The 13,866-nt window shown below is 36.0% G+C and overlaps 1 protein-coding gene across 1 annotated transcript; it reads right to left on the reverse strand.

Annotated features, from left to right (window-relative positions):
- Window positions 1-786: 786 nt before the first annotated feature.
- Window positions 787-13,467, reverse strand: tgm1 (transglutaminase 1, K polypeptide). Its single transcript, XM_016484574.1, has 14 exons — window positions 13,337-13,467; window positions 11,098-11,327; window positions 10,635-10,826; window positions 9,230-9,481; window positions 8,439-8,557; window positions 8,174-8,281; window positions 6,132-6,309; window positions 5,912-6,050; window positions 5,573-5,765; window positions 4,771-4,924; window positions 3,442-3,726; window positions 3,188-3,348; window positions 2,901-3,037; window positions 787-1,293 (listed from the first exon to the last, which is right to left on the reverse strand). Exons 2-14 carry the CDS (start codon window positions 11,324-11,326, stop codon window positions 1,149-1,151), a joined length of 2,292 nt encoding a protein of 763 aa, XP_016340060.1. The 5' UTR covers window position 11,327; window positions 13,337-13,467; the 3' UTR covers window positions 787-1,148.
- Between the last annotated feature and the right edge of the window lie 399 nt (window positions 13,468-13,866).

Genomic DNA, 13,866 nt, shown 5'->3' on the forward strand with positions numbered 1-13,866 from the left:
TCTGCAACAAAGTCCGAATCAAGTCACGGTTCAAGTCAGGTTTTTTGTTGTTGTTGTTTTTTTTACCTTAAGTGCATCTTGAAAATAATAACATTGGTCTGTTTTCATATAAACCTATTGTATGAATTAGGAAGACAAATATAGTGCATGAGTCCTGCTAATATTTTATAGTACCAGAAGTGAATCATATAGGAAAGATATGACTTAATCACTGTTGCCACCTACTGGTGTAATGATGAACCCAATAGAATGAGTCACTGAATGAATCCATGAATGAATATTATTAGTGACTTGATTCAGTGACGATTTCAATGAATCACAATCCTTAAAACTGGAAGCTAACAATAAATAAAACGTTCTACCTGTTAGATAGTGTTTTACACCTGTGCGTTTACACCTAACCCAAACCTAAACCTACCCCTTACACAATAATGCAAAAACAATATTTATTGTTGTACAGTGTGACAAAAATTAAGCTATATTGATTTGTGCATGGCCAGTAACCGCTGCTAACATTTTGACCATTTTTTATATCCTCCAGCAAATCCTATGAAATGTGAGTTAATACCTATGAAACTAATCGGAACAATTGATCTAAAATATTTTTCTATATATAAAAGTATTATATTTGCATGCCTCAAAATCATGTTCATATAAAAATCAGACATGGTTGACAAAACACATTGCCCCGAGTCCAGATGTCATATGATTTAGAAAGGCTTTTGAATGTTTTAGATGCAAAATAATCCTTTGTCAGATTAATAACTAAGAACACAAACAGCATGGTTGTAATGACTTAAATTTTTATGAATAATCAGACATATCTGGAAAATTATATTCTGAGAGAAAAACATAAAAGGATGAATAAATTCAACATAAAAAGCAACGTTTTAAAGCAACAAAAGTTCATACAGACATTTTGGTTCATGTAATAAAAATAAATTATATTTTAAATTGTTAAATTAACCTATTTAAAATGTGCACAAGTGGTTATTGTACAACACTGTGCAAAAATGCAGGTGTATTTGAGAATGTGTGGCAAAAGATATTCTCAAGCTTTTTAAAAACCACGCTTCAGACATGGCTAAGAAAAGAATGTCCTAGATAGAGATTTTCTAGAGCCACTGAAGGTCCAGTGCAGAGATGTCTCACAGTGCTTTGACAGTGATGTCGGCGACTCCATGCACCTGAGGTAGCTGACGGCAGTCGAGAGACACTAGAAGTTTCTGTGACCCGGCCTCCAAAGGAATAAACGTCTCTGTCAGTGTCACCGAAGCCAAACTTTCTATATTTCTGAGAAAAAGAACAAGAGAGAGAGAAATCATGTTGCCATGTTTTTGGTGAAATTTCATACACACACATATATATATATATATATATATATAGATATATATTTGCATGAATATTATACTGTTATATTGAGTTATTATGGCTGTAAATTGGTTAACAAAATGTGTTACATTCATACCTTTTGTATATTCTATTAAATGTAATTTTTTCTCCAAAGTAATGAAATTCTAAGCAGTAAAATGTCATGGGGCTCATAATAGTTGTAGTCTTTGGTTGCTGACCATGGAGTTTATCACATGTTTGGGAAAAAAAGAGATATTTTATAACACTTGAAAAGCCTCTCTACTGCACCGAACCTCAGTAAGAACTCAAAGTAGTTTGTGTAAAGGTCCAAAGAGCAAAAGAGGGCCGTGACATGTTTGATTAGTGAATGAGAATCCAAGTTGTCCCAAATAAAATTCCCAACATGTGAACTCCAAAGAATGTCAGCTGTCTTTTAATTATTCATTGGACTAAAGTTTTATATGCTTGAAATTAGTAAAAATACACTACAGCTCAAATTTTTGGGGTCAGTAAGATTTTTTTTTTATTAATTAATTAAAATTAATTAAATTAATATTTTTATAATATATTTTAATCAGCAATGTCATATTAAATGATTTAAAATGTATTTCAATCCACTTCAAATAAATGCTGCTCTTTTGAACTTGCTATTTATCAAAGAATCCTGAAAACAAAAAAAATCACAGTATCATGGTTTTCACAAAAATATAAAGCAGTGCAACTGTTTTCAACATTGATGATAATTGAATAATAATAATAAAAAATAATAATAATTATAAATAATAACTAAAATAATAATAAGAATTATTATTGTTGTTGTTGAATTTTATGATAATTAAATAATAACTGAAATGTTTCTCGAGCAGCTTTACATCACAAGAATAAAGTGCATTTTAAAATATATTCACATAGAACTTTTTTTTTTAATTGTAATAATATTTTACAGCATTACTGTTTGTATTTTATATTTATCCTATGAATGCATTAAAGACATTAAAACATCTTATGGACCCCAAACTTATGACTCAAAGTGTAATTATATGATGTTTTACCAAGTGTGTATTGAACGCAATCATAGACCGTAGTGAAGACAACAGCTCACAATTTCATTATTTAAAGGGGTCATATGATGCTGCTAAAAAGAACATTATTTGGGCTGGATTATCGTCCTCTTTTGGAAGACCAAACAAAGTAGTTTCGCTTTCACAACGAAGCACACAGTGTCTTCACGACATGGCTGCAGCGTCAACAATACTACAGCGAGACTAAAAGTTATGCCTTCTTTCTTTGCGTGAACATTTGGGCGGCGTTATGCAAATCTTCCCACATACTGAGGTAGATATGTGGGGGCGTGTTAGAACGAGCCGTTTTAGGTAGGTGTGGCTGACTCTGAACTTTTATAAAGAATATCTCTTTGGATTTGAGACTTTAGTCTTTGCAACTTTACAGATCTTCTTTATGCACCAAGAGTTTGTAACACTCCAAAGAGAAAGGAAAAACTGAAATCGCATCATATGACCCCTTTAAGTTTACGATGACCGTCTTACCCGTAGGAAACCTCCCTGACACTCTGCAGTCCCAGGCCTTCAAAGCGAAACTTCACATTCTTCAGTGTGAGCTGAAGTGGATTCCGGAAAACAACCGTAGCCTTCATTTCTTTGCCAACTACAGCGTCCCCTTCAGGCTGGGAGGTAAACAAGCACACAGTGAGTGAGATTTTAAAGTTGATCTCATTAAACGGATTCACCCAAAAAGTTACATTAATTTACCACACATACATATGCATACACATGGATCATTTTGAGTTTAAAACAGAGAAGTCTTTTAAACTCACTTTGATGACTAGGTCTGATGTGCGCAGTCTGAACCGAAACTGGGTAGCCAGAACCTGTTTGGTCTCAGTAACGCGTCCAGTGAGTGTGAGCATCAGCATGGCCTGATCCACCAGCTGCTCTTTATAGTCATCATAGCGCAGACACCACTCCACACTCTCAACTACGATGAGTAAGAGAGGAAAATTCATCTCTTAACTGGCAACAGTTAATCCAATATGAATTGAAAGCGACATTATTGCCCGAGTTCTCTCACCTTCATTGGGTTGGAGTTCGACGGGAACCTCGTCTTTCTTCACTGTAGCTTTATACACCCCAGTATAGTACATAACGACCACCTGGCCGTGGAGGGTGAAAGTGCGCAGTTCTGAGCTTGTGTTCTTCATGGTGATGGCCAGTTTAGCATCTGCACCAAGCTGCGGTTCTTCTTCATCCATGGTGATCTGGATGTTGACATCGTTAGCACTGGAGATGTTGTAGATCCCTGCTTTAGAGCCATACTGACAGGCAGTTTCCACAGCAATGCGCTCTTCCTCTGAATCTAATGAGGGGGACAGCAAATATATGGATGAGTGACGTGACACTCATTTTTGTCCAGATTTATTTATTAAAAAAACTGAGAAAGACTAAATCCAGAACTGTGGCAACATCTCCGAGACACCTGAAGAACCCTACCTGCAAAGCTACAGTACTGTTAAAAGTTTTTGGCACTTAAAAGCAAAATTGAGGATGCTTTCAAAATTTGGTGTGGCCTCCCTTTGTGTTTAAAGGTGACATTTTCCAGGTTTTAAGTGCTACAATCAAGTCCCCGGTGCATCTACCAACCAAGGAAACGTGAAAAAGATTAACCCAGTAACTTTGTTTTGGTAAGCCTTTTTCTGCAAGCGTCTGAAAAAACGCGTCTGATTTCGCTCCCTCGGTGACGTTGCAAAGGGATCTCATTATAATATTACCGCCCCTTAATCTGTAAGTTTCCACCCACGGCGCCGTTATTGTGATTTAGCAAGCGACAACAGTGTACCAGCTCTGATGCCATGGCGAAGGTTTGAGCAAAACATGCTAACTGTTCTGCCTTTGGCTGCACAGACGAGCACAGAACACTATTTAGAGTCCCAGCCGTGAATGAGAACTTAGTTTAGTACTCATGCTGTGACAGACGCTTTCTGTCCGTGTGCTTCAGTTGTGTGCGCTCAGAAAACCGTATATCAGAAGTTTAAACTCATATGGTTTAAAACGCATGATTTCAGCGCGATAAACATGATAATCAGAACCAAAACAGATGTTTTTAGCAGGTACGAGCTGACGCAGCTCTATTCTGGAAAAGGGGGCGGGGAGCAGCAGCTAATTTGCATTTAAAGACACAGGCCCGAAAAACAGCTTGTTTCTGCTTCTACTTAAAATAGGCATTTTCAAAATTATATTATAAATGATCTGTAGAGTATTTTGAGCTGAAACTTCACAGACACATTCTGGGGACACCTGAGAATTATATTACATATTGTGAAAATGGGCATAATATGTCAGCTTTTGTCCGTAATACATAGTTTTTCAGGTAGCTTTTCAATTAAATTCTATTTTTTTTTACCTTCTGGATGTTTGTAGAGGTGTGTGATGTCCTCACGGTCATCAGAGCCAACAGCTTTAGTGCTGATGCAGCGACCTATCGCTTTCTTCTTAACTTGGACAGGAGTAAAGGTGCCATCAGCAGTTCGCTGCCAGTACACTTTATCACTGTTCACCTTGAACAAAAAGAGCAAAGCATTTAGGCTACGTCCACACGAAGCCAGAGCTTTCCCTATCCAATCTTTTTTTCCCCTCCTCTCAATAAATATCTGCGTCCACACGAATCCACGAAACCGACACAAAACGATGTAGTATACTTGCCAGACCAGTATGTGGCGCTGTAATTCTGCCACAGAGATACACTAAAAACGGGGAAGAAGACTTGGACTATGCGCATAAACCTTGCACGCGGTATACAAACAAACATGGAACAATACATTTATTAATCTGTGTTAATGTTAGTTAATAAAAAGACAATGGTTCAGTGTTTGTTCATGTTTTTGTTGCGGTTACGTGACGTAGCGGTGTCTGACTAGGGGCGAGACGTGGCCTGATGACGTCAACGTTTCAGAAAATATACGGATTGGCTGTCCACACGAAAACGCAAGGCGTTTTCAGATTTATCCACTCTGGGACCCGGTTTAAAAAAATATCACTCTCCCAAAACGCCGGATCCGTCTGGACGAAACGCCTATAAGATACACATTTTATGCCTATACAGCTAAACTCGTCTCCGTGTGGACAGGGCCTTAGTACCTACAAGTCTCTTTGGGCCTCATTTAAAAAATGAAGTAAAAACCTAAGTTATATAGGTTTAGGTATACCTCTGCAAATACGAATGGTGTGTCATGCTTGAGGTAAACCTGTCCATTCCGGACAGCAGCAACAGAAGCGGGACCGCAGCGGAAAACGCCCTGACTCGTCTCCTGAGGGGTGGCATCTACTACTTGCCACCCCCCCATACCCGCGGGTAGGTCTGGACGAGCCATCCAGCAGTCATTCCACACATGGAAGTTCCTGTAGACAGGGACATTTGTATGTTTAATGCCATTTTTTGTGAAGCTAATGCTTTAACAGTTTGAATAGTACAGTATATGCACTTTCACTCACATAGTGTACTCTTCAAAGTTTGAGACAGTTTTGTGAATGAATTTTTAACTAACCAGACAGAATCTTGATTGAGCTCCTCAATCAGCTCGTAGTTCTCATCTAAATACATGTCAGTTGTCAAGGAAACATCTGTGTCATGAGCAGACTCGAAATTTGTAACGCACCGGGTTGGAATCCCTAAACACCTCATCACTGAAAATAGGAAAGAGATTTAATTGTTATGCTCAAGTCAAATGGATGTGTTTTTACTCATTCTCAAACACATGTTCATACCTGAGGTGGTGACCCCAGAGAAGACCCAACACTGTCCGTATCTAACTGGTGTTCCTCCATGTTCATAGTACTGTCTCAGAATGTCACTGCTACCGCTCCAGAATGTGGGAGCCGTGCCATCATCGTACGTACCCGACCAGTTGCCTACCAACACACCGCTGTCATCAGGAGAGTTAATCTGTCAAACATAGGACAAAAGCTATTCTTCTGTTGCATTCAGATATTTTTAAGTGGTTGTATTTTTGCATAGTTCAGTCATGCAACACTTTTTGAGTTCTTTCAAGCTGACAGCAGTCAATCAATCTCTCTTTTCTATCTATTTCCTGCTGTGTGCCATGAGGATTTTCTTTAGCCCTCCTCCTCCCCAGAACCACATGTCTAGATGTACTACATTAAAAATAAATGTTCCAAAAAGTGTTTTTTAGTGATGCCATAGAAGAACCCCTTTCAGTGAACTGTTCCTAAAGGAACTTTTCTTAGTGCAAAAAAAACAAAAAACTTCTTAAAATATATATTTTTTCCCACTACAAAGACTCTTTTGTGCACTGCAAAGGTTCAACAGATGTTTAAGGTTCTTTATTGAACTATAGATGCTAATAAATAACCTTTTTGAAAGGTTTACTATGCAGCATGTGTCCTAATCCCTGTAAAGCCAGTCGCACATGCAGGTATCACACAACGGAGGAATTATGTTCAGTTTAAGGCCGTGGTACAAAACCAATCTAATCACCGAACTGACAAAAGTTCACCTCAAGAATGAACAAAATGGTGTGGAAGTTTGAGTCTGAGGTTTGAAAAACATTGCAAATTGAAAAAGAAAGGTTGATTTAATTCTCTATTGTATCCCCTTAGTTGTGACCCCCTTAATTCTGAGTATGTTTCAGCAGGACTGACCGACACCTTTCTTATAACAAAATGCTGTTAAATCTATTTCAAGAGTTGTCATGACTGAAATAAAACATTATTCAAATGATCAAACATATCTGCATTGTTTTCCTTTTTAGAAGAAATTTGTTTATTAATATTAGCAATTAATAACAATAATTATTAATAACATGATTGGAACAAGCTAGCAATGTTTATGTTTACATTTATTTCAATCATAGACAACTCATAGTTTTAGCATTTTAATGGATAGGGATAGTTCACCCAAAAATGAAAAATCTTACTCACCCTCATGTCGTTCCAAACCTGTAAGGCCTTCGTTCATCTTCGGACCACAAATTAAGATATTTTTGATGAAATCCAAGAGCCTTCTGACCCTGCAAAGACAGCAACTGAAACGTTTTATGGCCCAGAAAATTAGTAAAGACATTGTTAAAATAGTCCATGTGACGTGGTTCAACAGTAATGTTATGAAGCTATGATAATATTTTTGTGCACAAAGAATTTCTTCTTTTCCGTGTCAGTCTTTGATGCACATTCACAAGAGTACCACGACGTATATTCTCGTAGCTTCATAACATTATGGTTGAACCACTGATGTCTCATGGACTATTTTAATGATGCCCTTACTACCTTTTTGGGCCTTGAACATGTCAGTTGCGTTGCTGTCTATGCAGGGTCAGAAAGCTCTCGGATTTCATCAAAATATCTTAACTCGTGTTCCAAAGAGGAACGAAAGCCTTACATGTTTGGAATGACATGAGGGTGAGTAATAATGACAGAATTTGCATTTTTTCCCTTTAAGCACTAAGGCTTGCAGTGTGTAGCCTAGGATGTGCTGCTGCTGCTGCATACATAAATCCCGTAACAGATGTAGACAGGCGGAGCTGGGGGAGGTAGAGGGTTTCAGAGAAACTCTACACTGCGCCGCAGGTCCAGCTTACAGTGAACACACTGAACCAGACTATTTAAATATTGAGTGAGCAAGCACAGTTGTGCCATGTAGCAAATGATGTGATTGCTAGCAAACTGCATGTAATGTGCACCATTTAGAGTTTCCAGATATTAATTAGATTAATATTAATGTGTCATTATAAGTGGACCCCAGTAGAAGATAATAATGATATGACTCCTTTAATAGGAGCATTCAAACTCACCATTGCAGACAAAAGCCTGACCACATTGATAGGATCTCCACATCCTGAAGCTGGGGCTCCACTGCGCTCCAGCAAAAACAGACATGCAGGAAGAATGCCCTTATCAAACTATAACACAAGGAAGGAGCAAATCATTCATTTCATTTAATCTGGAGATTTGAAATCTGATTTTCTGCCATATGTTAAAGTTAAGAAAGAATCTATTTAGTTAGTCACTTTATCTTTTATTAAACACTAGATGTATATATGGATGGGTTGCTCTGACCTGGCCAAAATTCCACGGCCTGTCTCCGATCTGGCTGTCCGTTCCATAATAGATTATACCCATGTCATTTAAAACATACTCTTTCCTCTCTTCCTCATTATTCATGTGCACAGAGTCATCTAGGAGAGAAAGAGAAACTGGATGATTCAGCGTCTTGGAATGATTTCTTTAGAGTGTGATGAAAGGAAAGAACAATAAAAAGGTGGTCCAAAAACAGGACAAAACAGGCCCTGAAACGTTTACTCCTACTTCTTTTTAATTTATTTCTTTTCCAAGGAATTATATATTTGTCTTAGTTATTTAATTGATGCACTTGCATTTACTTTATTTATTAGCCCAAGTCATTTTTTGTCATAATTTAAAAGACTGCTCACGGTTTTGTAATCATACATTATGGAGTGAGCAAGATGAGGGAGGCAGCAAAATATTATGCTAGTGGTAATTATAATAAGTTAAATTAACTGAATATCAGTTTAATAGATTATGTACACATTATAATATTAATGGATACAACTGCAAATGTCAAGATATACAGACATTTGATGTGTTTAAAATATTCTACTTTTCATGTTAGATTCATTATAATGTTAGATTAAAGATATCTAATGTCTAACATATCTAATAGATTCACAATTAACATGAGATTTGTGCTTTAATGTTTTTAACAACCGTCACAAGTCACTAAAGGGTACTGCACATATGGAATGTGCCAGATAACATCACACTGCAACTATTTTTTTTGTATGTATGTCTTGTTGTCATTCTGTCTCTCACCCCACCCTTGTTTGTACCTTCACACCAGGGGTTGAACAGCATGTAGATGTCGTTGTCAGGACTGTCCGGGGACATGGCCTCGCCCGTTGGGGAAGATGTTGCAACACAGAACTTGTATTTGCCAACAGCAGCAGTTGGTGGAGAGTTGACAGAGAGTTTTATTGTTTTGTCTTTCTGCTCAACTATCTTGGCCTCCCAGCAGTCATCCTGCAGATCTTCAACCAAAGGAACAATCACATGTGTGCCTTTGGACACATCCGGGAGATTACCTGAAAAAGATATGCACACAAACATATAGAGTGACAAATTCAAAATTGGGTAACATGACCATATCCATAGACATGATGTATACACTACCGTTCAAAAGTTTGCAGTAAGTACAATTTTTTAATGTTTTTGAAAGAAATCTCTTATGCTCACAAAGGCTGCATTTATTTGATCAAAATTACAGTAAAAACAAAAAAAAATGATATTGTGAAATATTATTGCGATTTATAATAATTGTTTTCTGTTTGAATATATGTGACCTTAAGTCACTGGGGTATATTTGTAGCAATAGCCAAAAATACATTGTATGGGTCAAAATTATAGATTTTTCTTTTATGCCAAAAATCATTAGGATATTAAATAAAGATCATGTTCCTTGAAGATATTTTGTACATTTCCTACTGTAAATATATCAAAACTTAATTTTTAATTAGTAATATGCATTGCTAAGAACTTCATTTAGACAACTTTAAAGATGATTTTCTCAATATTTTGATTTTTTTGCTCCCTCAGATTCCAGATTTTCAAATAGTTGTATCTCGGCCAAATATTGTCCTATGCTAACAAACCATACATCAATGGAAAGATTATTTATTCAGCTTTCATATGATGTATACTTCTCAATTCTTAAAAAAATGGACCCTTATGACTGGTTTTGTGGTCCAGGGTCACATATATTAAAGTGTCATTTATTCCTGTGATACAAAGCTGAATTTCCAGCATCATTACTCCAGTCTTCATTTCTTCTTATTATCAATGATGAAAACAGTTGTGTTGCTTAATATTTTTGTGAAAACAGGATTCTTTGACTCTAATCTTTTCAGGATTCTTTGATTAATAAAAAAAATCTAACGAAAAGCATTTATTAAAAATAGTTTTTTTTTTTTTTTTAATTACTAGAATTAAAAAGTGAACATTCTGAGAATGTTCACAATACTTTCCGTACCCACTGTATATATATATATAATAAAATAAAATGAAATGAAATAAAACTAACCCCAAAGATTTGAATGATAGTGCAAGTGGATCAATTAAATTTTACTTTAAACAAGAATTATTGCATGTTATTGTGCACATATACACAAGAATCACACAGATTCAAGGGTAGCATGCTTAGGCTTCATGTTGGGCTGGTAGTAAGGTGGCGAAACTGACCGAGTTTCAGATCTAAATGAAGTCTATCTGTCTTTAAGTTGAAAGCCCGCGAGAGCTCAATCAGCATCTGGAAGGTCTGGCCTCTGCGGATGATGAGGTGTTCACTGTGATAGCGATCGGTGTGATGCTCCAGACGGTTCTGGCCTTTGTTGGATTTGAGAAGGTCTATGGAACGCACCTCCAGTTGAGTATCTGATAGAGAGAGAGAGAATGAGTTTTGAAGTTATGGGTTTCATATTTATACAGAATTGAGAATTCTGTCATCATTTGACCGTCTTACTTCTATAGAACACAAAAGGATGTTGCCCATACAATGTTATTTAAAATATCTTCCTTTGTGCTCCATGGTAAGTGAATGATGACAGAATGTTCATTATTAGGTAAATATAGAATATTTATTCAAGAGTTATTTTTGGAGCCAAAACTCTCTCTGCCCAGTGCACTGCACGCCTGGTTAGGTTACCTGTGCCTGTCATCCCAATGCTGCCTCCATTATTCGTGTTATCTGTGGCGTCTTCATTCGTTTTTCTGCAGCAGCAGCGCTGGTAGCACTGTCGAAACCATGTGCTACATGTCCACTTTGTGTCTGGCTTCTCTGGCTTCACCTTGTCTGGATCCTCCAGTGTAAGAGTACCGGACGGAAAGCGGCCAATGGCAGAGCGGTTTCTGATTGATAATGTTTCTACAGGCATTCTGGGAAATAAAACAGAAAACTGGGCATTTCTGAAGGTTTTAGACAAACCCACAATCTTAAATACTAATTCTGTATGGACCACTATCGTCAAAGATGATTGACAATTAGCATACAGTTTGGATTGGCGGTATGGTTCTGTTCTGGGCAAGAACTCCCTGCGCCTCCATGCAGCCTAGCATGGATGAGAGCAGGGAGAGCAGCGATAACCCCCCCCAGGGTAAACAGAACAGAACCAACATAAATGTATTGCAGATATTGTTAAAGTTCAATCATTTTATGTACACATCTTAGAATTAGTCTGATTCAAGGAGAATCAGAAGGCTGAATCCCGACTGACAGAGGAGGAGTTGGGGATGGAGGAGGGTAATTAGCTATTGAGCAATGCGAAAACTGCTGATAATACTGAGGGACCTTATATATGAATGCTTAGATAGGTGTCGTATTCCCATAGGTAGATGGGGATCAACTGAAGGTCAGCTGATGCGAGCTTGACTAACGTGACCTGCCAGAACTAACGCTACGCTTGATTTTGTCTAAGACTGTTTCTATTTCTCTGTTCTTTTCCAATATTGTCCCTTCTGACTCGTTTAATTGTTTGTTGTATAACATGACACTTCTGAGTAACATTTAAGTCTATTCTTATTTGAAATACACTTCAGCAACTGTTTTTTTTTTTTTTTTAACAAGAGGAACTTCAGCCCCTTCAACTGTATGATCAGGGACTTTTTTAACCCCCAAATACTTTTTTTTTCACTATTCAACAATTACTTAAGACTGCTGATGTAATCACTTTTCACATTCATGTATTCATTTATTTTGGTGAGCATAGTGTAATAATAATGTACAGTCAGCTGGTTATAATTGCCAATTAAACCCAGATCAGTTGATTTCCTGGACACAGTTTCTGCTTACATAATAATTTGAGCTCAAAACAATATACATTCACATTAAGTCAATACACAGTTTAAAACTTTATAGTCATTAAGATGTTTTTTTTTTATTTTTTTTAATAAATTATTTTATTCAGCAATGATTATTGATTAAATTAAACAAAAGTGACAGTAAAAACGTTTATAATGTTACAAAAGATTAATATTTCAAATCAATGTTGTTCAAATGTTGCTCAACTTTATATTCATCAAAGAATCCTGGAAAAAAAAAAAAAATTTTCACTAAAATAGTATTATTAGTAATGTTAAAAATTAACATTATCTTAAAATGTATTGAAATAGAAAAAAAAGTGACTTTAAATTGTAATAAAATTTCACAATAGTAACATTTTACTGTATTTTATTTTTACTGTATTTTACTGTATTTTTAATCAAATGAACGCAGTTTAGCACAAGTGACAGTTTACAGATACTCATATTCTGGATTAATTCCCCATAAACACAATTTTCTCTAAAATAGTATTATTAATATTAAAAATTAACATTATCTTCAAATGTATTGAAATAGAAAAAAAAGTGACTTTAAATTGTAATAAAATTTCACAATAGTAACATTTTACTGTATTTTATTTTTATTGTATTTTACGGTATTTTTAATCAAATGAACGCAGTTTAGCACAAGTGACAGTTTACAGATACTCATATTCTGGATTAATTCCCCATAAACACAATTTTCACTAAAATAGTATTATTAATATTAAAAATTAACATTATCTTAAAATGTATTGAAATAGAAAAAAAGTGACTTTAAATTGTAATAACATTTCACAAAAGTAACATTTTACTGTATTTTTAATCAAATGAACGCAGTTTAGCATAAGTGACAGTTTACAGCTACTCATATCCTGGATTAATTCCCCATAAAAAAATGTATTCACAAAAATTGACACTGCTAACTACAGTTTCCAGCAAAATACCATTGTAGTGCTAATGCAAAAACAGTAATGATCTTATGATGGAAACTAACCATGTTATATTTCAAGTTTTTGAAGTTCTGTCTGGTTTTAAACAGGAATCTTTTCAGTTGATTTAATATAATGATAAAGAGTTTTTCTTACTTGTTTGCAGTCCTTAGTCGTTTGTAGAAGTGTCAGTCCTGTTTATGCCCGTCTCCACGCTAACAAAAAAATACCTGTAGACTCATGTGAGTGATTGAGCGGAGATCAGTGCGACTCATTCAGCGTTTAATTTAGCATTGAACTGAAGTTTCTAGCTTTTAGCATTATATGTAGGGGTAGGGCTTCCAGCTGTGACGATTGCATGAGAACTGGTTTAACAGGATGACTTCTTAAAGGACATTTAGCACTATGATATTTAATGCTTGCAGTGGAGCTGTAATCCAATGGTAAATGTGAATGGAAGATGACACACAGATTAGCCTGGACAACCAACATACCTTTTCTCTGAGAAGGCAAGAGTGGACTATTTTAATAAAAATAAAATTACAAATAATAAATATAAAACTGAATGTATGAACCATTCCTTTTCATAATAGTGCACCAACATCAATGGATGTGAACAAACTCATGAAGACCAAACACAAGTCACTATAACAACCACACGTGAGCATGATTACTTATGATATCAT

Source organism: Sinocyclocheilus anshuiensis, unplaced genomic scaffold (assembly GCF_001515605.1).
Source record: "Sinocyclocheilus anshuiensis isolate Anshui unplaced genomic scaffold, SAMN03320099.WGS_v1.1 scaffold1857, whole genome shotgun sequence".
Taxonomy (NCBI): Eukaryota; Metazoa; Chordata; class Actinopteri; order Cypriniformes; family Cyprinidae; genus Sinocyclocheilus; species Sinocyclocheilus anshuiensis.